At 37.2% G+C, this 27,106-nt stretch overlaps 1 protein-coding gene across 1 annotated transcript in view; it reads right to left on the bottom strand.

Annotated features, from left to right (window-relative positions):
* Window positions 1-6,021: 6,021 nt before the first annotated feature.
* Window positions 6,022-27,106, bottom strand: part of si:dkey-30c15.2 (uncharacterized protein LOC558938 homolog) — a 37,894-nt gene continuing 16,809 nt past the window's right edge. The window contains exons 4-12 of the mRNA XM_028815390.2: window positions 26,271-26,411; window positions 25,468-25,566; window positions 22,451-22,509; window positions 19,375-19,521; window positions 18,195-18,237; window positions 13,077-13,157; window positions 9,973-10,126; window positions 9,441-9,511; window positions 6,022-6,492 (exon numbers count right to left, since the gene is read on the bottom strand). Coding sequence (XP_028671223.1) covers window positions 6,334-6,492; window positions 9,441-9,511; window positions 9,973-10,126; window positions 13,077-13,157; window positions 18,195-18,237; window positions 19,375-19,521; window positions 22,451-22,509; window positions 25,468-25,566; window positions 26,271-26,411 — 954 coding nt within the window. The 3' untranslated portion in view covers window positions 6,022-6,333. The remainder of the gene's footprint in view (window positions 6,493-9,440; window positions 9,512-9,972; window positions 10,127-13,076; window positions 13,158-18,194; window positions 18,238-19,374; window positions 19,522-22,450; window positions 22,510-25,467; window positions 25,567-26,270; window positions 26,412-27,106) is intronic.

Genomic DNA, 27,106 nt, shown 5'->3' with positions numbered 1-27,106 from the left:
GATACCAAATAAAGATTTCTTTGCCATAACTGTAATTGTTTAACTCTTTTTTGTCATTTTCTGTTTAATTTACTTTTTTATGTGGAGTTTGCTCTACTAATTTAATTATATCTGGACACTGACAATTAATGACCAGTGACATGGAAACAGGTGCAGATGATACTGAATGCTGAAGAACAGCAGCTACTGCAGTGTACCTCACTTGTGTGTTTCTTAGCAAATAAAGTCTTAAATAACCTGAACATCAGCAAAGCACCAATTATTAAAAAGCAAGATAAAAAATGACTTTGTCCCTATCTAATTTGCAAAAGTGCTTGCTTTATCAAGGTCTCCTTTAGCATAACCAATTTGTGACTTCTGGATTGACTCCAGGCAACACAGAAACTGGGTGATAACAGCTTATTTAATTAATGGAGAAGTCCAATTAAAAGAAGAAATAAGCTACAAGAAGAACCTGCATCCACAGGGGGTGCCCAGGACTGAAATTGAAAACCCCAGTGATAATGGAAAGTCAGATTGATTCTTGCTGTATTCTTCCTTGCACCTCACCTCCTCACCTAATTTATGGCACAGAATTTTTTTTTTTTTTTTAATTCATAGAAACTTTTTGTAAAACTTTTAATTTCCAAAGAATGCCTATTTTGAAAAACTCACTATAGCCCAACTTGCATGTGGTGAGAAAGGATAGGTATTTTTTTTCCTTATTTTTAGTAACACAAATAGGCTTCAGGTAGTTGCTCCGATTCTGATACCTGGAACAAAAGAAAATCAGCCCCCAGACTTTCAACATGCTTTTTTCTGGCGGCGCAGTGGTAGTGCTGTTGCTTCAGTTAGGAGACCTGGGTTCGCTTCCCGGGTCCTCCCTGCGTGGAGTTTACATGTTCTCCCCGTGTCTGCATGGGTTTCCTCTGGTTTCCTCCCACAGTCCAAAGACATGCAAGTTAGGTGTATTGGCGATCCTAAATTGTCACTAGCGTGCGCTTGGTGTATGTGTGTGTGCCCTGCGGTGGGCTGGTACCCTGCCCAGGGTTGGTTCCTGCCTTGCGCCCTGTGTTGGCTGGGATTGGCTCCAGCAGACCCCTGTGACCCTGTGTTAGGATATAGTGGGTTGGAAAATGACTGACTGACTGACATATTTTTTCTATTGTACAGGATGATGTTTGGCTGACCATCTGTATTTGATTAACCATGTGGCAGGTTCAATAGTTCAGGTGCGGCAGTCTATAAGGAGGAAGGTGAACTCTGCTTCCTGCACTTTGGCTACTACTGGAAAGTTTGTTTTCAGCCCTTAGCCACCACTCAAACATCTCAGCTGGCTAGCACTCATTGTTTCCACTTGGAGGAAATAAAGGTAAATAAATATTTACAGTCTTTTACAGTTGCACTCTGTTGCACTACCCTGGATCTAGCCTGGACAAGATGGTGACAGATGACAAAATGCCAAATCAACAACTTTTATAATGCATACACTGACATGTTAATGGAGGAAGTCACAAAAATAAACCTCCTAATTAGCTCTTCACTGCTGCTGCCAAGGCCTTCTAACTGTATCTCCTATATCATTTTCTGCCTAACAATCTTAATTTTTGAATCCTGACTGAATTTAGACATTAATATTATTGGGGGGTGGGGGGGGGGGGAAGCATTATTAAATATCAGGTAGTGGTTTTGCTGAATCCATCTAAATGTAAACTGTAATCCTACTGAACATTTACTAACACAAAGAAATATGGCACTAAAAAAGAAAACATTTAGTCTGTTGTTAATAATAATACTAATAAGAAGAACCAGAGTAAAATTAACTGAAGAAATCCCATTGAGCAACACAACATCCCTGAGGGACCACTGAAAATTGTCTGCATTCTCTGCAGGCGAACACTGGGGCATTGTCAGTGCAGCAGGCCGTGTCTATTCATAGGTCCACATGGTATTATGACCTGTACTTATTTTGAATTCTGTCTACAATTTTTTTCTCCATCATCACATATACTTTAATACACTCTGAATTGGGCAATATCTAATCACCATTTTATTCTTTGTTTTTCTTTAGTTCTCAGATTTATTAATGTTAATTTTGTCCTGCTTTTACACCATTCTGTGGCTCTGTTGCCTAGATATTACATTCGATTATCAGGGTGATGCATAGTGGAAGTTACAATGATATTTAACCCATTGTCACAGTTATCCAGAATTGTGGGTACATTCTTAAAGACTTTCATGTGTGCTTTCATATGCACCTTTTTGCATGACAGATGTGGCTTAGGGTTTGCTTTCATTTTGGTCTTATTCCATAGTTCATCTGACTTCCTGGTTTTTATCCTTTTATAATCCTTTCACTATGTTTCCTCCCATGATCCTTTACTTTTTTGCCCTTGCAGTCTGCCAGTTCAGTCCTACATCAGAATATAATGCAATTTGAGCTGTTTTATATATTCAATCAAGTAATAACACATCTTCAAGAAATACTTCTTTACTATCTGCAGGCTTCCCTATATTGGTAATAAAGACACCTAAAACAATTTGAAGTGATACACATGATATAAGAAATTATTTGTAGGTTTCATTATCAAGAAGATGGTTGGCAAATTATTTTAGTGGGCTGATGCTGCTGCTTCACAGATACAGCATCATGGGTTTGACTCCCATCCCCAGACATTTGCTTATTCACCTTCTACATCCCAAAAAAACACATGCATGTTAGGGTGGCTGGCAGTTCTATGTGTGTGCTTGTGTTAGTGTGTGTGGATTTGTGTAATCTGCCAAAAAAAGCTCCAGTGCCCTACGACCAGAAATTGGTTTAAGTGGGTTTGAGAATGATGTGATATACTGTAGATGACACTAAACAACATACAGAGGAGAAAAAGTCAGATGAATTAGTGTGACAAATAAATGAAGGTGGATCCTATGACCCTGTCCTCAGGCAAACTAATTAAAACCACAAAGGACAATTAAAATCTGTGCAGTTTTCTTGTTTTAGTTTATCTCTGAAGGCCAAGCAACCCATCAATTGATCTTAGAATCATGAGTGTGCATGAAATACACAGATACTCAGCAAGGAAATAATAAAATAATAAAACTTTCCTCTATTTCTCGATTCTACAACATATTTTTTCTTAACGCCACCTACCTTATCTGGACGTCATTTTTGAACAATTTTGTTTTTTTCTTTGCTCTTGACCTGCCTTGCCACACAACAGTCTGGCAGTGACAGTCTTATTCTTCATTATCCTTTTTCTGTCACAGTATCTGAGGAGGGGATACTGAACAACTGGTATTATAAAGATTAATGTGAGTAAACACTTCCTCCAAAAATGTTACAAATAAAGAGTGAGTTTTTAAATTTTGTGAGGTATGCAAATATACAGGTGTATATATAATATACTAGGGGGCTCTGCACCCTGCTCGCTTTGCTTGCCCACCCCTGGGTTTGGTTTACCAGATATACAATGGGAATTGTTACATATGTATTATTTTCACTTTTACTTTAAAACTTTTGTAAAAACAATAGTTGTCCTTAATTTCCGGCCCCAGGCGTGGTTAAATCTCTTTCTCACAGTACGTATACCGCTGCTTGCGTTGTGAAGGGGGGGTGGCTGAACGCACACTAAGGAGATGCAGTCAGATCACGTTGTCTTGCTGGTGCTGCTGGCGAGCTGCCTGTTATGTTTGTCGCGCTGCGCGTCAATCATTTAAAAGTCTGTACAGCAGCTGTCCTTTTGCCCCTTCGTGTCTCTGCTGCTCGCGTTGTGAAGAGGGGTGTGGCTGAACACACGCTAAAAAGTTGAGATCATCTGCTGGCTTCCAACTGCTGCTGCTGGCAAGCTGCGTGTTCTGTTTGTCCGTGTTTTAAGAGCTGGGAGCACATGATGTCTGCCTACCAAAAGCATTCCAACAACTGCTAGGTTAGATGTCCGTGAACTTGTTTTAAATGTTGTCTCACTGCCTTGTCTCGCAGGACATTAAAGTGTCTCTCGTGGGACGTCAAATCGCAATCTCTTGGCACCAAGTCTCATGTTTAAGGTCCCCGCGAGACGCTCTGTGGCCAATCTCTTTCATCTCGTTGGTCTTTTAAGTGTCTTCTGAGAAGATCATGTCTCGTCTCCCTGGTCTCCCTTCCACCAAGATTTTTTTTTTTTATAATAGAGAGATAGTAATACAGTACATGCAGAAAGTATTCAGACCCTTTTACTATGTTCATATTTTGCCATTTTATATATTTTTGTAAATTTAAAAACTACAATAAAAAAACAAATATGAAATTGATACAAGTATTCAGACGTTTTAGGCAGTACTTAGTTGAAGCCCCTTTGGCAGGGAATTTTCTGCCATTGTTCTCTGCAGATTCACTCAGGCTCTGTCAGGGTGGGTGGAGACTGTCAATGGTCTCTCCAGAGATGTTTGATTGAGTTCAAGTCTGGGCTCTGGTTGGACACCTCAAGGACATTGCCATAGTTGTTCATTAGCAACTCCTGTGCTGTCTTTGGTTTCTGCTTAGGGGTCATTGTCCCGTTGGAAGGTGAACATTTAGCCCTGTCTGAATTCTAAAGCTATCTGGAGCAGGTTTTTATTAAGGATATCTCAGTACTTTGCTACATTAATCTTTCCCTTAACCCTGACTATTCTCCCAGGCCCCACCACTGACAAAGAACAGTGCCCACTACCATACTTCATTGTTGTAATGGTATTGTGCAGGTGATGAGTGATGCCTAGTTTACTGCAGATATGATGCTAATTTTTGTTTCATCAGACTAGAGAATCTTCTTTGTCACAGTTTGAGAGTCCTTTAGGTGCCTTTTTGCAAACTCCCAAGTGGGCTTCCATGTGTCTTTTATTGCAGAAAGGCTTCTGTCTGGCCACTCTGTTATAAAACCCAGATCACTGGAGTCTTGCTGTGAGGGTTGTCCTTCTGGTGACTAGAGTTTGCAGATATATCATCCTCCAGACTGAGCACAGTCATCCTGCAATTGCATCAAGATAGAGAAATACCACAGCTGTCTTTATTTCCAAGAACTCATACTCATGAGAGTCAAAGTATGAAAGGAAGCTCTTGATGGAACCTGGTCTTGTTGGACTCATTACCAACCTTCGCTCATGCTTTTAAAACAAAGCGCTGTGGATTACCTTTCAGCCACAATCTTGGCCATCGAGCAACGACTTTCATATTCGCTTTTGATGTCTAGAGCTTTTGGTAGATGTTACCTGACAAAACCATAAGGTAAATCTGTAGTCAGGACTATCAGTGTGGTGATACCTGACCTGGCTGTCTCCAGCGAATACACCCACGGAGGACAATTCATAGAAAACAGTACTATCACTAACCAATCCCAAAATATAACACATGGCGTAAAAAAGTTAAGCAGATTCATAAAACCTGCAAAGAAAAATAATAAGCATCTAAACAAAAAAGAGGTGAGTGCATAAAAGAAAGAAATATGATGTTTGGCTATTTTATTTTTCCCTGAGTACCTATATGTGTCTTATTTGCAGCTGATAAGCTATCTAGTTATTAACCTGCCATGTCTATACTCAATGTTAGAGGAAATGTCTTTGCTATGCAGCAGGCAAAGCAGATTTATTTTTGACTTGTGTAATAAATAAGATCTGGTACATGCATCAGTAATGAACAAGAAGTAATTACAAAAAGAAGTACCTCAAAAATGGTTTCTTGTCAAAGACTGGGTGCTGTCTTGTGCCCGGTGATGCCAGGAAAGACTCTGGGCCTCTGGCTCCCCTGAACTGGATAGGCAAGCTTGAGAATATTATGCTATATTATGTAGTACATCAAAAACACATTTAGTGGTTAAAAACTTCTTTACCTTTACCTTTGTAAAAGCAGAGTTAAGTTCTCTTTGTAAAAGAAAGCATTCTCTTTTGAAGTAACAAGTTTTCCTTTAAGGCAAAATTAACCTTTTTATAGGGCATGTCATTTTTTTTTTTTTTTTTTTTTTTTTTTTTTTTTGCAGAAAAGGTGAAATGCACCATAATAAATAATTCTGGATGACAGTCCTCTGCCTTTAACATGAGGCTCACACAAGCCCTCTAAAGATCAGGTTGTCTAGGCCATTCCTGAAAATAAACTGGCAACAATGATTTCCTCACAAAATTATAAAAAAAAAACAGTGTATCTTTATGATTTAGAAACAATGTAGCTTTATATATTATAACAATGCAAAAACATTAAAAGTCTGCTATGCCGCAGTCAACATCTAAAGTCCTGTGAATGTGTTATCAGTCCACTCAATCAAAAATGTGCAATGATGATACGGAGCAATGGCTTATTTTTAGCTTTGTGATCTGCTCAAAGACATATTCTGTTTATCTTCTCTAGACTTGCTAGGACCTGGGCAGTGTTAAGGATTCATCATAGAATGGTCTGGCATTTGATGCAAGCAGAATTGGGCTTCTCTCCCCCAAGGCAACCTGTCGAAAATTACGACGCAGCCATCCGTATGCTATACTGTCCAGAAACCCTTGCAGAGACATGGTGAAGGCCTGAAACAGCAAAACACACAGCACATTGTATTCTCAACCCCAAAGAAGGAAGCAACACCATTTAATTCAACACTTCACTACAATGACAGTGCAAGCTTTGGGTATGAATGCTTTAACTATAATGCAAAATGCAAAAAACTGCATTGTTTAAATTAAGCAGTTAAAATGCACTTCTCCTAAATTGAAATTTGAAATCACAGCTCCCACTCAACAAGGAGGTTGGGGTTCAGGTGTCCATGGAGTTTGCATGTTCTCCCTGTGTCCCAAAAGGTTTCCTCCGGGTGCTCCAGTTTCCCCCCACAGTCCAAAGACATGCAGGTTAGGAGAAACGGCAATGCTAGATTGGCCCCTGTTGTGTGTATTCAACCTGCTATGGACTGGTGCCCTGCCTTGCTCCTGATGCATGCTGGAATAGGCTCCATCCTGTCCATGAAGCTACTCTGGATAAGCAGGTTTACAAAATGAATGGATATTGCACATTCCACTGCTTGACAAAGAAGGCACACATGAAATACCATTAAAGCTACACAGTTTCTTAAAAAAAATTCTTCCAGGGTCGGTCTAAATGTGTGAGGTGTGCACAAGGTGTAACCCATTTTACCAATGGCACAAGATCACTAACACATTTGAAACCAAAGTTAAGAATGGTGGTCTGGACTTTAAAACTGCAGTCTCTGTGTTTGTGTATGTGTATAGTTCATAATTCAGCCATACTCCTCCATGAGTGTGATTTTATTCACCATTGTGCTATTTGAGAGGAGCTAAACTTCAGGAAAAGTTTGATTTTTAGGTAAACTGAAATGGCTTATTTTGCTGTGCTTTCATATAAAATATGGCCTCATAACTGAATGGGCAGTGGTTTTCTAGCTTTAAGATATTTTTAGGTTTAGGTTTTATTTAGTTGTACAACATTTTCTAATTTTATGTCCACATGGACACAGTTTTACAAGTGTTTTCTTTATAGTTGTCAAATTGTACATACTTTATAGTGTACCTATCAACTTAATCCCCACAATTTTACTGTCTGGGACATAACTCAATTTTCTACTGATAATGTGAGAGTTCAAAGCTTCCAATATAATCAGAAAATGTAAGAATTAAATAACAACTGTGCACTGATGTAATATGTTACTTTAACCTGCAAGAAGTTTAAGCAAATGGTTATTTAATTTTAAAATGTTTTCATTTTTATTTTTTAGACTCCCTTTGTGAGCAGTAAGATCACCATGCACATATACTCTTATTTTATATTTGTTTTTTTTATACCTTCTGATGCAGACTATACCTCATCTGCCCAAATCAAAACTTTGAAAGTGTATTTTTTAAGATAATTCTTACTTTGCTTATTTTTTGAAATACTGTTGAGGTCACTACTTGAACTGTGCTATTAAAAATAACAGCGTAAATAGAGATTAACTTTTTTCATGTCTATAGTGCATTTCTACAAGAATACAATTTACATGAAATACTGCACATCTGTTATAGTAACATATCAGATCATTTACTTAATAAGCAACATGCAAAAACTGGTGAGCTACCTATGAGCCTAAAGTGAGAGGATGTCATTTAACTACACATCTAGGAATAAACTTATTTTGAAAATTGAGAGTGCTTCATGACACTCTTTGACTATTCTGCTAAAAAACATCTGAAATTAGGCACAGTCAGTCCATATACACATGGGAAGAACATGCAAACTCCATACAGAAACTGACCAGGTTAGCAATCAAACCTGAGCTCATGGCACTGTGCAATAATAATAATAATAATTCTATACAATTAATTTATATAGCAGAGCTCAAAAGCTCTTCACAAATATTCAAAAGAATACAACAGAAATAAATGTAAAGATGACATTAATAATGCAGGATCAAACATTAATAAATATTTGAAAGACAAATTTCTGAATTTGATTAAGAAACAAGCAGGATAAAAAAAGGAAGAAAGCTGTGAACAAATAACACAATTTTTGTACAATTACAGTGATATAGAACAATGAATAGGGTAAGTGTGAATTTCAATATCAGTTTTACAGTCAAGTGCTGGATGACATCGACCATTTAATGGCTATTTGTTTGCTGTTCAGTTCAGATCTAACAATCCCAGCTGACCTCCGTGGTGTTGCCAAGTAAACAGACCAGACTGAGTCAACTCACTTTAATTGGTACTAATAACTAAAAAGGCTCAGTTGATAACATTGACTGCATGCTACACAGCTGCTTAATATGTCACTAAAAAGGTATTGTCCATAAACAATATCTGTGAGAAGTTAGGTTAAGTGGCTAAAATTCCTACCTTCTTTGCTGTATAATGTAACATTTTTTCCAGTTTGAATACTGACTGAATCTGAAGTGTAGGGGGTGGCTATTTGATCTAGACAAATCTTCCATGGCTCTAAATTTCAATTTCCAAAGTAATTAGTGGCATGTTTTAACTTAAGTGCCTTTTCATTAATGTTTACTGAAAGTTACCCACCATTCACTGACAAGGAGTTATCTGTGACTGACAGTCAATTGTGGCCAATGAAATCCACAGAGTTAGTCATTGACAAGTGTTTAGGCATTCGCGCTTATTTCTAGAAGGGAAAGCTGACTGATACATGAAATGACCAATGAAATCCACAGATTCAGATGGCAGCAGTGAGTGGTACTTGCACATGCACACAAATCAATGCTTGTTCCAACCAATTTACAATTGGGCAGTTTTATAATATTTAACAAATATACCTGCAACTTCATGCTCATGTGTACATTACGCACAAAGTCTAGTGTGATGAAAATTACAAAAACTAGTTTTGCTTTTTCATTTTAGTTAATGAAATGATTATTCTTTTGTTAACAACATATTTCGTTTAAGTTTTTGTTTAATGAGAATAACATGGTGCATGAGTTATGTAAGCATTACAGAAAAGTATAGACACATGTCATAATAAATTTAAGGATCCTTACCTGTATAATATACAGGGCAAACAGTTTTGTTGGACTAATATTGGCCAATGAAAGAATTATAAGTATGAAAGCTTTGGAAAGAAAATAAAAATGATTAGCAGGCAACTAATAATAATACTTTTTCATTGACATTAGAATATACCCTAATTAACAGCAGAAATTAAAAGAACTCAGGCTGGTGCATGCACATCATGCTTGTGTTTTATTTAAAAATATCCACACTTTTGAGCTATTTTGCACTGTTCATAAATTTTAGTTTACCATTTCCTTTTACAAAGTGCTAATGCTGAATAATAATACATTTTATTAATATAGTGCCTTTCCCGTGCATATACATGTATAATACTTCTTATTCTAAAAGGGGACGTAGCCTTTTACAGTTTGGAACTACACAGTAAGGTATTGCTCCTATTCCTCTGGAGTCTATCAAAGGTGGTGGCCCATATTTATGAAAGTATGAAAACACCTACAGTAGTTCCACTATAGCTGAACTGCACCCCCTGCACCCACTCTAGTGAACATCTGTACTAACCTGGAGTCCAGCAGATTAAAAATGCAAGGAAAATGAATTTCACAGTCAAATAAATGTCTTTTATGTTTCTGCTGTTGAATCCATCTCCTCGTAGACAGAATAATCCATCTTCTTCATAGCGACGACACCAGAGATTTACTTTGCAGTATGCAACCTGGTGTGGGGGGACAATTCTGTTAAAGCCAAAAGGCAGCATCATGATTTAAGAAAAAAAGAGAAGAATTTCAAAAAAGTCCTGAGCAGAGACTGAAGGCAGCAACTGCCTTCACTTTGGCCTGAATTTCATGTTTTGGTCTTTTCTTGCTTCTTTTACTCACCTGACATAAAATATTTGAGCATGATTTTATGGCAGAAATCACTCAGACAAATACTGAATACAGCTTTTATACAACTCCCCAATTTCCAAGCTTAGTATTACTGAGGGTCACTATGTAGCCATTAAGAACTCACTCAAGGACACATTGTTGCTCTGTTAGTCATTTTGAACTACAACTACTAAATAAAAATATTCATGTGCTGAGGCTGAACCAAAAATATAGCTTTTAATAAGACACATTTCATATACCACATAATTGTAGTTCACACTATGAACAGATTAGAAATGCAGGAATTAAAGTGTAAACCTTTTTTCAGTCACTTTTCTCCATTAAAGAGTCACTTGAAGCCACTGACCATGAACTAAAATTAGCACATTCACAAACTGAAAAATTTAAGCATATGACAGGCAACTGCCAAGATGGCAAGGGATTGTCAAAGTCCACGCATCATTTTGGAGGCACTGGATTTAAGTAAGGCATATCAGGGCCTTGATAAGGAGTGTAACCCCTAATAGCAAACTGACAGTCCCTGTGCATGGCAGTGTGGGTAGTCAGATGCTGCCAGGGTGCAAAAGGCCCCTCTAAAGTAAGTAATTCCCAAAAAAATACTTAGAGCGAACTAAAGTGAGAGAAGATGGCAGCTAACTAGGATAGGAAGGACACTTCTGCTTAAAAGGCAGCTTGGAAGAAACTTTACAAATGTGGCCCTTTGAAGATTATTTAGGGTTTATCGGTGCAGGGATGCTAGAAGGATTCATTGCCTGGTGGGCTTTTATTCTAGAAGTGAATCAGAAGCTTGATTCAAAAACCGATTCTAAAATAGGCTTTAAATGATCACACCATTAGGATTTAGATGAGTTTATACTTTACTTGAAATGTCACTTGGACTGAATCGTTCCTAATGTGGAGGATATAAGGTCAGAGCCTGAGAAAGAGAAAGAGACATGGTGGGAAACTGAGAGAATGTGTGCTTTCACAGTACTTGAGATTTTAGTAAGCTGGGAGGCATACTCTACCTACAGTGGCAAACACGAGCAAAGAAGCATGTGTATTTGTGGATGCATGATTCTGTTTTGTTTCTTTCTTTTGTTATCTTTTGTTTTCATGAAGTTCTTATTTTAGTTAAGTAAAAATAAAATAATAAATTCTTCACTCTGTCATTACTCCAGGCTGGGGAGCAGCCTGGCAATTGAAAATTACGCAGTAACCACAAAGGATGGTGGCTGAGGCAATGCAACATATTTGTGATGACTTATAGGTAGTTTAAAAATGCAAACTGCAGCGCTCTGCCTTTAGTCTATTTGATGTCATGGTCAAGTGAACATGGATGCTCCACTGCAGGATTGCACTGTTGTTGAACAACATGCCGTAGAGATTTCCTTGGGCAGAGGGAATGAAACCTGCTGAAATTTACTGAAGGATGCTGGCTTGTTCAGACCAGTAAGTTTTCTGGGCACCCATCTTGTGCGAACTTTACAGTACTTTACAGTATCCCAAGTCATCATTAGTCATGGTGCAGATCCATAGCTAATAGCCACAGTTGCAGCAACAGCATCTGTCTGTTCTGATTAAGGCATTTGCCATGTCGATGTGGCCTTGTGTGTGCAATGTTGATGGTCAACCTGATTGAGCTTCATCGATTACACTTGTTCTTCCCTATTTAAACTTTTCTACCCATTCATAAACTTTTCTTCAAGTCATGCTGCTTTCATTTCTGTACTGAGCCAACCTTCTTCTGTGAATTTCAGCAGGTTGCACTCCATCTGCCCAACAAAATCTCACTATAGCACACTTTTCAACAATGGTGCAATCCTGAAGTGAAGCATCCATGTACATTTGACCTTGGCTTAAACTAGACTAAGAGCAGACCACTGCACCAAGTGTGTTCAGACTACCCATAAGCCATCATAGTATTACTGTCTGTGTTTGGTGTGCACTGGCATCTCCCACTTAGTCCTTCAAGGGGGAAACCAATCTCCTTTTCCTGTTGTAGTATCAAATGAATGAGTTTCACTGTGTTTGAAAGTCGGAGGCAAACTGCCCTATCATATCTACAAATTTCATTGTGCATAAAACTCAGAGAAAAAAAAAGAGATTTCTCTGTAATTTCTTCTGCACCTACCATGTGGGTAAGTATGCCAATATTTGTTGCTTTACATAAAATTCACACTAGCGTGTTGGGTATTCTGCAGTGGGCTGGCGCCCTGCCCGGGGTTTGTTTCCTGCCTTGCGCCCTGTGTTGGCTGGGATTGGCTCCAGCAGACCCCCGTGACTCTGTAGTTAGGATATAGCGGGTTGGATGATGGATGGATGGATGGTGTTGGGTATTATAGGACCTGTCACTTGTGTTCCTTTTGAATGACACCTCCATTGGCAGCAGAGCAAAACAGAATGAGAGTGATAAATTGAAGGCAAAGGGCAAAAAGCTCCACAGCAAGGCCTGAGTGTACTTATCCTTTTACTTAGAAAGAAAAAAAGAGAGAAAGAAAGAGAGACAACAAAGCTGACAGTTAATGAAGAGACCAAGATAATCTGGCAGGATCCACTAATCTGTCACCTGGTTGTCAGTGGATAGTGATAAGCGTAAGTGTAATTCCATTTGAAAATATTTAGCTGGAGATATGCTGTGGTGTCCCCCTTTTTAAATAGTATGTTTAATTGTGAAAACCCATACGAATCATAGAGAGAATGTGAAACCCCAGCCATACAGTACATTCTTGGTATTAAACAGTGCAATTAACCCCTAGGCCCAATTTAATAACAATCTCTAATGATATTTTTGTTTACCACAGAACAGGTCACCACTGCAAATGCGTAGAGGAAGAACAGGATTTTCATCACTAGGTCTCTCTTCCATATATCATCATGCTGCAACAAGAAGATATCTTTTTTTTAAACTAATAATAATTATACATACTGTTTTAAAAAATTGATGTCATTTATTCATATGCTTTATTATAAATCACAATCTACAGTATTTTTCCAGATATCAACTACTGGTCTGAGTTTATAAATTTAACTAATGGTTTTATCCAAAAGTGACTTATAAATCACATTGTTAAAATTGTAGACTGGCAGGCTGAGAGAGTCACAAGACGGTGTCATAAATAGACAAACACAAAATCGCAGGGAAAATATTCTACATTTTCTCATTTTGTTAAAGATTTAATATGGTATATTTGAAGTTGAATATATTTTTAATAGTCATTAGTGCTTTAAATTCCCCAGACACTTGTTTTGTCAAGCTATAATCAGACATTTTATTAAAAAATATATGCCAAATAGCATGCAACTGTGGCCAATAGTGCTTTAAAACTGAAATCAACTTTGAAGTTGAGAATGTTTCTGTATAATGATTCACTTCTTGTGATTGCACACATATTGCTGATAACTGTACTTAAGCCATTTTAACAAAAATATAATGATTTTTTACACCGTCACCAATTTTGAAAGATGTCTGTCAAACAGGGAGGAGAAGGGGATCAGACCTGGAAGGAAGGACCAGAAGGGATGGACAGACAGCCCATTGGAAAGGGAAGGTGTCGCTAGGGGCTTTTTACTCCCCCAGCCCAATAGATGGCAGCAGCACCAAAAATATCGGTGCCCATTTGGAAGCCAGCGGGGCATGCTGGGGCATGTAGTCCACCAGAGCAGCCCTGTTGGAGTTACTGGGTGCTGCAAGAGGGTGCTGCAGGGAGACAAGCTCCATACTGTAATGGATTTTCATATGACCCAGAAGTATTTCCATCAGGCAGTGACCCTGGCACTGGAAGTACTCCCAGGTCCTTAATAAAAGGGACCGCACTTCCGTGCCCAAGCGAGATAGAGCTGGGAGGAAGGAAGGCAACACTGAACTGGAGGAGGGCACTGCGGTGGTGAGAGGAGAGGAATTGTGGAAGAAAGAGAACCTGTGAATCTGTTTTGTGTTTTTGCAATTGTGTGGAGGTATCTGGATAAATAAACCATCCATTATTTGAACCTGGGACTTTTGGTGTGTTCATGTTGAGGTTTGGGCTTGGCTCATGCCCAGAGGTCTATCACTATATAGATAGATAGATCTTTATTGTCATGTCACTTTTACAAAGTAACAACGAAATTGAAGGTGCAGTTGACTCAGTGTGAGGCATAAGAGTTAAAAAGACAAGAAGAAAAAAAATAATAACAAACTGAATAGTAATAAAAGTACTTTACAAAACAGAATAATACGGAGCAGTTTTATTCTAAGTTCAGAGCCACGATTGCTTTTGGATAAAAGCTGTTTTTAAGGCGGTTTGTCCTGGTTTTCATTGCTCTGTATCTCTTGCCCGATGGCAAAAGCTGGAAGAGGCAATGACCAGGATGTGATGAATCCTGTGAAATGTCTATTGCTTTTTTGCGGCATCGGAAGGTGTAGATTTGTTCCAGAGTGGGGAGGGTACAAACAATTGTTCTCTCCGCTATCCTGATGACCCTGTGGAGTACTTTCCTTTCTGAGGAAGTGCAGCTGCCGTACCACACACACACATAATCTGTACGTAAGCACACTCTCGATGGAACAGTGATAAAAGGCAAGGAGCAGATTTTTGGGGAGATGGTTCTTTCTGAGGATTCTCAGAAAGTACAGTCTCTGCTGCGCCTTCTTCAGCAGCTCCTTGGTGTTGCGCTCCAGCCGCTCTACCTCGTCCCTGTATGCCTGCTCACCCTCCTTGCCCAAGATGAGTCCGACCACCGTCGTGTCATCCACAAACTTTATGATCTTGTTGTTATGGTGAGTGGGGACACAGTCATATGTGTAGAGGATGTAGAGGAGGGGGCTGAGCACACAATCTTGCAGCATCCCGATGTTGAGGCTGAGAGCAGTGGAGGTGTGGGGACCCAGCCTGACCATCTGGGAGCGACCAGACATTAAGTCCAGTATCCAACTGCAGGTGAGTGATGGAAGTCCCAGATCTGCCAGTTTGGATACCGGTCATTGTGGGAGGATGGTGTTAAACGGCATATATATATATATATATATATATATATATATATATATATATATATATATATAGTGGGGAACAGCCTGGACACAGACAGGTAGACATGTTGGTTTCACCACACACACGTTTATTGTACATATTTACAGTGTCCATAAGAAAACAAACCCAGTGCCACAGCACCAATCAACCCTTAAGTCCTTGGCCACACAACACAATGCCTTCTAGTCTCTGGTCCACCTCCACTCCTCTCCTCTCCTCTCCTCTCCTCTCCTCTGAGCTCCGTCCTTCTTCCACCTGACTCTTGCCAATGACTGGAGGGAGGCGGCCCCTTTTATACACCCCGGATGGACTCCAGGTGCATCCTGAGGAGCTTCTGTAGCCACACCCCTGTGTGGCGGAAGCTCTGGCGGTGTATCCGGAACTCCTCCGGGTGTCCCCAATCCTCTTCCCCCCAGCACTTCCGGGTGTGGCGGAAGTGCTGAGGTCCAGGGCTCCCAAGGCATCGGGGCGCTCCCTGGCAGTGACCACGGGCCCCTACAGGGTTGAGCTTCCAAGCTCTGTACCCGTGGCCCCCAAAGCAACCAGGGCGGGCGCCCCCTCGTGTTCTGAAGGAGGCACAAGCCCTCCTCCTGTCCTCCTGGGCATCCCGGCCGGGCATGAACTTTATATTATATATATATATATATATATATATATATATATATACAGTTCAACAGTATCTTCACACATATGGTTAAAAAATTATTGAAATTTCCCATTTATTTCACTATCTATTGCATTTATTCAGTAGGAACAGTACACATTTCCATACACTGTGACTGTACTTAATCATATACACATATATTACTGAACTGCAGGATGTCAGAATTTATTCTGACAGCACTGTACAAAGCATTAAGCTACACTGTACATCCTCATCTGCAGTTATACTGACACAATGTACATTCACCATTCAGTCTAACCTACAACAGCCTGCAAATGGGCATGCAGACTGTGATCAGTGTGCAATCAAGCCAGACTTCCCTAAACAGTGTGATGGAACTATTAGCTAATGGAAAACTTCTACTTCTGGCTTCTACTGCTATTATAGAATTTTCTATGATATCCCAATGTCTTGCATATTGTATGTCAAGCTCCTTCTTGTTTCATACCTGGTCAGGGCAGCTACTTATACTCGTTTCTTTTTACTTTGCTATCAAATGATATTGTAAATTAATTAGCTGTACAGATGCATTTATCATCTTTCTACCCATTCTCTAAAGTGGGTAGCTCAAACACATACATTTAACTTCTTTCATAGGAAGTATCTAGATTACTGAAGGATGGCTAGGGGAAGTGTAGGTGTATGATTTTTTTTCATTTTGTTTTCATATTCTAGACATGTATTTCCACATGACACTAGGTTGAAGATAATTTTGTACTAAATGGCTACAGGCATACATTTTACTTCCAAACTCCTCTTATACCACCCCTATCCCTTGAGCAGTTCCAATTGGTGTTTCTTAACTGGCTTTTTGTTTACATGAAAACTACCAACACAAGTTGCTGTGAACTCTGAAGGAAACAGGTATTACTCCAAAGGAAAGACTACCCTATAAAGTTGTGATAAAATAATAATGTGTATCTTTGTTTTGTTGTCAGAACAAAGCATACATCTGAAAAACAGATGACCTTCATTTGCATTGTGTGATTTATATTACTGCTTTGAATTGAACATATTCAGTAAATTTTGGTTGAAACAAATGTGTTTAATGGTTAGTCTGGTGTTCTGTTGGCCGCAATTGTAAGTTGATCAGGAAGATCGGTGTTTGTTGTCTTTTAATAAAAATACTATTTTCAGCTTAATTTGACAGTTATCTTATCCAAAGATCTTGACCATATATTTTTCTCCTCTCTTGCTAAATGAATCTTAGCCTGAAGAGGTCTATTAATTTTTTACATTTAAGATGTCTCACTTAAAGGTTTTCCAGTGTTGTTATTTATCCTAGTTTGTATATAAACACAGGGAACTCCAGTCTCTGTATTACATCTTGCCTGAAGAAGGGGCCTGAGTTGCCTCGAAAGCTTGCATATTGTAATCTTTCTAATTAGCCAATAAAAGGAGTCATTTTGCTTGACTTCTCACTACATTCATAATGGCTAACATTATACAACACCCTAGTACTACAGCCTAATTTGACAAAGCAAATGTCTGTAACAAATGAAATCACACTACTATTGTGAAAATGAAACTTCATTGTACAAAACACCAAATTTGTGAGTTTTGTGTCTTGCAAAAATTTGCATACCTCACGTGCATGTACAGAAATTGAATGGAGATAAAAAATGTTTTCTTTTAAATTACACCAAATATTAAAATACATTAGACACTGAGCCCATCTAAACATGTTAGGCAAATGTGGTATTCAATTTCTGAGTAGCACCTTAAGAATAAGATAACAGGATTCACCTCAAAATGAGATAAAGTCTTCAATCATGCAAGGCTGACACCAACCTGAGTTTCATGGTAAAACACACTGTTTAAAAACAGGCCCGATAATCATGTCAACTGAAATATCAATTGCTTAAATTAATTGTTATACATCATGCAAAGGAGTTTGCAAAAAAAAAAAAAACACACAACCTGACCAAGCAGAAATAAAATGCAGACCACAAAGTAATTGTCCCTCACTGGAAGATACATGTTTATAAATCCTCAGATCCAATTACCATCATTAGCAGTGTGATTGAACCTAACATTACATTATTGCATTAGAAATCGTTAGCAATAAACCAGCAGTGCTAGCCTAAATGGTCTGCTCTCATCTTATGTCCTTGAACCTGGCTGACTAGTGGAGGTATCACAAATCTCCTTAAACCTTATATCAATGTATATCAATGTAAATGGTTCTAAGCAACATTTTTAACATACTGTATTTAGCAGTAGCAAAGAGACATTTGTACTTACTGCTTCACATATATCACTAGGCATGTGGATCAAAAAAATGCACCTGTTGACAAACAAATTTATTATGAAAACCATTTCCACTATGGCTTCTGTATACAAATGTAATGCAAAAATTCTCTTTTTCCTGACCTGAAATACGAGAACCTTATTTAGTAGAAGCAGTCAGTGCTTCTGTTGTGGTAATAAACCTTTACTCTGCATAGCACTGTTTGTAGAGACCATCTTTACAATGCCATTTAACAAATATGTTTCCATTCTTCAAACCCACTTATTTGTATACTCAACCAAGTAATACACTGGAATACAACAGAGAAGGATGTATGTTTTGTGTTTATGCTACAACAAACTTGCTCCATCCAAAGCTAAATTCTGTTTTGTGTGCAATATTGGTAGGACAGGTCTTGTTTTCTGGTTCTTAACACCCCTTTGTTGAAAATGCAGGTACATGAATGGACTGAAGGATGGTTTGTGTGCTTTAAATTTTGCTTTCTTTGTATGTATGGTTTACTTGACTTATTTGCATGCTTGGATTACTGATTTACAGTAATTATGCATAATGCAGGTTGGTGAAAATGCTTTCAGCAAACTGTCAGTTCTTTTATACTTTGATTAAATTTCTAGTTAGGTGCCCTATCATGGCAGGAACTAAATCCAGATATTTATTAAATAAAATTGACCAAATAATGGGTATCACAAAATGGCACTTAGATTTCATCAAATCCTTTACAAAGCATCCAAATGAAACATGAGAGTGAGTTATCATTGTTTATATTCTGAACATCTATAGTTCTAAGTACATTAGGAGGTTAGTGCCCTTTGCAAGGAACTATAATAAACAACTTTTATTGAGTTATTCAACATTAAATACATAAAAAAATATCAAAATCACTTACTCGAATTTGGGGTTGAGGGGCAACATGAAATACCAGCTAACCAGCAAACTAAAATCTGATTACACTAAAATTCTTTAAAAATATTAGATAGAGAGCTGTTCCTTAAAGTTAGATTTTGACCTTTCTGAGGGATGCTTGCCTCTGTCACGTAGAGAATGTACTACAGAAAGCTTATTATTCATGTCATTTTAATTTCTCTACCATCCAAAACTTTAAAACTGGATTGTTTTTTATGTACCATTCTCAAGAGTAAAACCATACATAGTAAGATTGTTAAACAAAATTACCTGGAGCAGAAGAAACTGTAGTCCTCATTAACTGACATTTTATTTATTCCAAGAGCAAATTTTCCATTTAAGTGATTTGGAATTATTTCTGTAGCAGAATTCAATATGCTAATTACATTAACAATAAAAGCCACCACTGGTACAGACCTGAGAATACAAAGACAAAGTAAACTTGTGCTTTTATTTCTGGGTATTCTGAATGCACTTGTCTAATACCTTATGCCACTATGATAATAGACTTGATTCACAGCATTAAATATTGTAAAATGAATTTACATCCCAGAAAACATGAATAACAAGTGGCCTACTGTATATAAACCCCACTAATCTAACTTTGAAAATGAAACTTGTTCAGTTGTTATATAATACTGCCCAAATAGCAGATAGGCAGTAGTGATTCACCAAGGAATTTCATGGCAATAAATGTTCCAGCAATCCCTTAGCATATAATTTTCTCAAGCTATGCTGTATTCCTAAGCTGTAAAATGTCTTCCAAATAGCGATTACTACTCTCAGATTCTGAATTTGGCAAGATTCCTGCTATATATACTGTAAGTATGTTGTGATTTTAATATTTCTTTAATACACAAATGGATACAGTGGAAGCCATGAAGTTCGATACAGAGTTTAATGACTTTGCTATAACAAACAGGAGATTTAAGATAAGACCTAATTAAATTAGATGTTGTAAGTTGCTTGTCTTAAAATAAGTGATGGTAGCATCCCAGTTCATCAGAATGTTTGCTATATCAACCGTCACAACGCTGACATTTCAGGTCTCAGAGGTGAATAAGTTGTTGGGGATTTTGCAATCCTATTGCTTATGCTTAATACACAAAATATGGCAAGATCATTTACATGGAATTAAAATTTTATACATGCCTTATTGTACTTCTGAGGACTAAATCAATAAATAGAGATCAATAAATAATTCATGTTGATTAACCTCCTTCGCATTAGACCGGAGCGTTACTCAGGCTGCGAATACCGTGCTAAAAGCATTAGTCCCAAGTGTCACTTGGGCAACTGTACAGATGAGTCTTGTATAAGCATTAGAACCGAGAATCCCTCGGGCTGTAAAAATACTGACAGTGCTGCCACTCCTTGGAGAAATTATGTCAGAGTGTAGATTTTCACTAATTATGAAATATCTGCAGTTTACCAACAATGAAGACTTTGATTAGAATACCCATCCAGCACTCAAAATGAAGAAAATTTGGGATATATACCAGGACATTGTAGTAAAATTTCAGAGTGTTTATATTATGGGCTGCAATGTTGGCATTGATGAAAGTCTCACGGCTTATACTGTAAGGGCAGACTGTCAAGGACACAGTACGTCCCATCAAAAAGAGCAAGATTTGGCATAAAGCTTCACGAGCTTTGTGAATTTAAAACGGGATAAATTTTGAATTTGATTCTGTACACAGGGAAGAGGACGATGTTTGATCCAAAATACAATTAGTATGGCATTGCTACGTCATCGGTGCTGACTTTGATAGGTGCTCTGCTGGATCAAGGTTACTGTGTAAGCATGGACAATTTTTATACTTCACCAGAGCTATTTGACATTTTGATGCAAAGAAAGACTGATGCATATAGAACAGTGCGTCCTAACCGTCATAGCATGTCTGAAGAAAGTGGCAGAGCTAAATTACAGCAAGGTGCACTAGCAGCTTGGCAAAAGGGTAAAATGCTTGTGCTGAAATGGAAGGACAAGAAAGATGTTTGTATTCTTAACACTGTACATAATGCAGCTACAGTCACTGTATAGGCAAAAGGCAACAAGCAGGTTACAAAGCATTGTGCTATGGTCAACTACAATAACATGACTGACAGCATAAATCGCGTGGATCAAGAATGGACTTTTTATCCCGTTATGTGGAGGCAACAAAAGAAATACAAAAGATATTTCGGCATCTGGTGGAACTGTTCATTTGGAATGCATTTGTGTTATACAAACAAGAAGCTGGCAAAACTGTATCTCATGCAAACTTTACATGCCAGCTTGTAGAACAAATCATTGCCACACATCCACCATCCACACTACCGGTCTTATTGGTAGACATTTTATTGATCATATACCTCCAACAGAAAAAAAAAAAAATCTGAATCCAGCTCATACCTGTGCAGTGTGCTATTCAAAAACTGATAAATCTGGAAAGAAAATCCGAAAAGAAGCACACTATTATTGTCCCGACTGTGAAGTTGGATTGTGTCTTCCACCGTGCTTTAAGATTTACCACACAAAGGACTCATTTTGAGATTGTATACTGTTTTCGCATCATTAGTAGTATTATTATTATTACTGTTATTATCTTTGTTATTATTGTTCATTTCATATTATTAGTTTTACTCATCATTATTATTATTATTTGTATCATTATTATACTTTTAAGATTTAATAAAAATGTAATTTTTCATGCCAAAAAAATGTACTTTTTACTTGTTTTTTTGGAACAAAATGCAACGCTAAGGAGGTTAAATAAAAAAACACGCAAAGTTTAGAAAAATATAGAAAATAAGAAATAAAATAAAAAATGATTTCTCCCTCAAGTATCAGTGTTATAATGTAGTGCCAAAAGATTAATACTCTAATCCAAGTACAGTATATTAAATTGCTCAGCAGCTCCAAAAAAATAATTCAAAGTAATGACTTTATTTAACAAACCAAAAAGGCACAGATGAACAGAAGAAGAAATACAAAAAGCAAATATATTTGACAAAACAAACGTTTACTTCTCAGCTGGGCATCACTAACACGTTATGTCAAAACTGCAGCAATTAATAAGACACCTTCTACCTCATAACAGATTAAGCCAAAGGAAAGAGCCCTGACAAAAAGAAATCACTTGAGAATCAAAAAAAAAATGACTGGCATCCTCAGCTAGCTCTTCTCCAAAAGCAAATATTTTGTATGGTAAAGATTACAGTAAGTTGAAACAAAGGTCACAGGTCCCTCAGGGAAATTACTTCAGAGTGACACATGAAATATTAAATGTACATTTGAAGCAAAATAGAAAAGGATATGAATATGAAGTGATAGAAGGGATTTAATGTATGTAAAAGAACTTACCAGGCCAGAAAGTACAGAAGATACAGGTGCTCTCTCTTTATTTTACAGTGAGTTCCATTCTATATAAGAAAATATACCATATTTAAATGAATAATTAAACACACATGTCTTTGACATATGAGAAGTAGCAAGAGTGAACCCAAAGGTTCAGGTCTGGGGTGGAAAATGGTAGGAACCTCACAATACAATATCATCCCAATACATAAGTCAAAATATGGTAATACTGTATTTTTTTTATTATGTACTGCAATTCAACTTCACGGTATATTGTAATGTTTAATTCTTTCTTTATCTCACTGAAATTTAAAATGAATTCATAATCGTAAGAGCAAATCTATCTACACTAACGACATATACTTTAGACATACAGTACAGTGGTACACTGCGTACGTAAATTTAGCTCTGAGTGAATCCTTGTGAGATAAACCCTTATGTTTGAAGTAGTGTTATCTGCTAATAATTAAGATTAGAATATTCCATTTTTAAAATTTGCTTGAATATATACAAATCTGCAGTTATAGTTTTTTTATAATTGTAAATGCAACAAATTACATGTTAACCATTAAACTGCTGTGTTCACCTTTATTCTACTTTAATATACAAGTAAAACACACTGAAAACAAATTCTCAAAGAAAGAGAAATGTTTCTTGTAAATTAACCATACACTAAAAACATCCTCTGATGCTACGCATCCCCTTTTTAGTTTACTGGTTTTTTATTTTTTTATTTTAAGAACATTAGCCTTCTTTTCTTTTGCTCCTAGTGTTTCACTTAGAAATAAACCTTCCGCAACTAGGAAGCAGTAAACAAAACAACTGCAGGAACTTGCGAACATGGCAGATGAATGTGAAGAACAATTTTAGATGAAATTTCTCGTTTCTTAACTTTCTGTTTGGTTACATCTGTCTGTGAATTCTTAATTCAATGTAAAATCACCCTTTAAGCACTCTTGTCAGCTGTATTTGGGAAGATACTGGACTTAAATATGGAAAGAGCATTTGATATAATGTTCAGCACTGTTTATTTGTGCAGTAGGCCATTTTTTGGAATGTAGAAGGAACACATTTTGAAAATGTCAGTAAGATACATTTCTTCTACATTGTCACTGATGATGAACTGCAAATGTTAATAATGATGTCTAGAATGAGATTCTTACACCTACACTGTATATGACACAAAAAATTATAAAAAAATGAAAAAATATTCAACATTGTTGTCCTTGGGTTACCAATGCTATATTGCAGGAGTGGCCAAATCTGATCCTGCAGACCCATGGTGGCTACAGGTTTTCATTCTACTATTTTCTTAATTAGTAACTAATTTTTTGCTACTAATTATCTTCATTTTAATTATTTGCTATTTAAAGACTCAGAACCTTTCATTCAAGGCTAAGGAGGGCTGCAGTGACTTCACGTTTTTGTTCCAGCCTAATTGTTTCATGAGAAATCATTCATTGCTGATGATGCACTTATTGCTCAAGTAACATTTTTCTAGTTTATTTTAGTTGTCTTGCTTTAGTTGAACCCTTAATTGCTTATTTTAGGCTTAAACAGCCGCATTCATTGTTTTACTGTTCATTATTAGCAATATGAAGCAACTGACAAAGGAAACAGCAGCTAGCTTGTCTCCATTTCCACCCATGTGTATTCATTATTCACTACTTAAATATAATAAAACAAATTCTGAAATTGCGGTAAATTAATACATATTCATATTTGATTTTCAATAATTCTAAAATGAAGGCTCATGATTCAAGAATATGGATGTTCTGAAAAAAATTAAACTAAGTAACTGAGCAGAAAGTTGGTAAGCTAAAACAAGAATGGGCATGATGCAGAAATGTAATATGGATGGAATGCTAGTTCACTGAAGTACCTACATAATCACCCATACTTACTTACAGTATGTCGAGCGAGGCAATTTAGAATTTCCAGCCAACTCAGAGCACCATTATATCTTTGAAACCTTTGAGAAGACCAGACTCCCAAAGGAAAATCCATTTGAACACGGAGAAAACATGAACATTTTACAGGGAAAACCTCCTAGCCCAGACTCAAATTCAGCCCTAAGTACTATGAAAACAGTGGCGGCTAACTAACCCAACTGTGAGTTTAAATTATTATTTACCAGAAATTTTGGGCAGGGTTTAAAAGCTATTTCCAGGCAAAATGAAGTCAATCACTGAAATATTTGGAAGATCATCTAAAAATTCAGAAATGTTTACAAAACAGGCAATCTGTCCATGTCAGGTCATCACATCAAATTCACTCCAAGAACTGACCGAAAGATGCTGTGAGAATTTAATAAGAACCCCAGAGATTTATTAAGCACGTCTTGGTAAAATACATGAGTCAGCCATCCAAAAGAGATTACACAACTTTGTCCTCTGTTATCATAAAATAATATACAGTATAAGAACTGAACTAAAGTTGCAACACAACACACAGGTATTAAGACTACTGGAACAATTGCTTAATAATGGATGAAACTTAGGTAGGCCTGTTTATCCACAATGACAGATTTAATGTTTAATGAAACCCAAAATTGCCTTTGGCCAAAAGAACCTCATGCAAACTGTGAAAGTATGGAAGTGGAAGCATCATGGTTTGGGGCTTTTTTTCTGCTTCAGTGCCTGGTAAGCTTTCCATTATGGATTCACACCTGAATTCTACATTGAACCAAAGAGTACTTGAAGAGAATGTAAAGCCATCTGTCTGTTAGTGTTAGTATACCTTGCAATAAAACAATGACCTGCAACTCTCAATCAGATCCACAAAAGAATAATTCAAAAAAGAAGAAACGGAGGGTTAGAGAATGTCTCAAAATAAACATCCAAATGTTAACCCTGTAGAAATGCTGAATTTTAAGCAGATACTTGACTAAGCATTTGTGTGACTGTTGAATCCATCACAAACCATTCTTATACAATGAGTTAAAAAATACTGAACAGTAAATGACAGAGTATGTATAGTAGATTAGACACATACTGTATTCCAAGAAGAATAAACTGCCAAACCTGTAAATCAGGATTGGACGTCTCCCTCCATCCCTGAACTGTCAGTTTCACTTCATAAGCATAAATCATGACCAGAAGGAATGAGACACAGTAGAACGACTGCAACACAGAAAAGACGTGCTTTTTAAAAATTAAAAATTACTCAGAACCTCTAAAAACATGAGCAAAGTAATATCTACTGAAGTCATCAAAGTTATAAGAAACCTGAAGGAATGATATTTACACCTCTTCACCAAGTGTGTTTTTTACCTGCGTAGTTTAGTGTACGGACATAAGGTGACAATGGCCCTTCTGCATATTAACAAGGAATTACAAATACTGTTTGTACAAATCTTGGAGAAGATTTTTCAGCAATTTATAAAGCAATTATTTTTTTAACTCCACTTTATCCATAATATATCCTGGGGTTGTACAGTCACTTAAACACACACACTCACTCATACCAGGCAATGTTTGACATACCAAGCAAACAAACACAACTCTTTGAGATGTATGAGAAAACTGCAAAACCTAGAAAAAAAATCCATATGGACAAGAACAAGAACAAGGGCAAGAGTTTAGGAAATGGATGGATATAATTTTTAAACATGCAGGCATAATGCATACTGTATTAGCTTTCAAAAAATGTTCTCATTGCTAAAAGACATCAAGTACATGGTTTTATTTTTGTATTTAATTCTACCCAGTTTTCAGTCAAAATGTTAAATTAAAAAGCACAATTAATTTTGCTACACTTTATAGATTACATACATAAAAATAGGAATGAAATGGAGGAATATTTAAATGTCTTAGCCAATACCTACCAAGGCCAGTCCCATTCCATAGTGGCAGAAAACATAGGCATTAAGGAAGCGTTCAGCAGGTAATAGTTCTATAATAGTTGTTGAAAAAAGTAGTGTTGCAGCAAGAAAATCTGCCAAAGTAAGCTGGACTAGTGGGCGAACCTGGGGAAACACAACAGTGGTTAGGTGAGGAAGAACAGTCATGCTAAAAAGATCAATCATTTTTTACCTTTTCAAAACTGAATTGATTTAAAGCTGTAACTCTTCTTTCAGAAATGAAGAGAATTAAAATGAAACAATTAAATGGATAACTGACAACACTAATTTGGATATCTATGAGCCAGTGTGGGGTGTGTTCATAAGTGTGCCATGTGATGGATTGGTACTCTGTCAAGTACTGATACCTATCTTGCATAAGATATTGCCAGGGCAGTCACCCATAATCCCACCTCCAACCCAACGGGAAACTGAAGAGGAAAAATAAGCAAAAATATACCTTTATTATAAAAAAATGAAGAAGGTAGGTGGGCAATTTAATTTAAAAAACAGCCCTGATATCTCTATATGACTGGTCCACCTTTCCTTCCTGTTAAACCCTGGGAAGTACAGTACTTCCATGGTACCAAATGTAATTATGCAGCATTAAAGTTGTACTGTAGAGCTCCTTATAGGAGCTTTAAGTTCTATACCATCCCAGCACCACAGAATCATACTGTGGAGGGCAATGCAGGCTGTCCTACCCACTATGCCAGACATAGTGTACATGTCTCTAATTCATATGTCCTCTGGCCCTACATTATTTGTATCTAAAAACATTTTTTTTGTTTTGCTCATATAACATCCTTATATTATTTCAC

The sequence above is a fragment of the Erpetoichthys calabaricus genome, chromosome 1, assembly GCF_900747795.2.
Source record: "Erpetoichthys calabaricus chromosome 1, fErpCal1.3, whole genome shotgun sequence".
Taxonomy (NCBI): Eukaryota; Metazoa; Chordata; class Cladistia; order Polypteriformes; family Polypteridae; genus Erpetoichthys; species Erpetoichthys calabaricus.
Note: the sequence above shows the minus strand (reverse complement) of the source record. Positions and strands in the feature narration are given on the sequence as shown.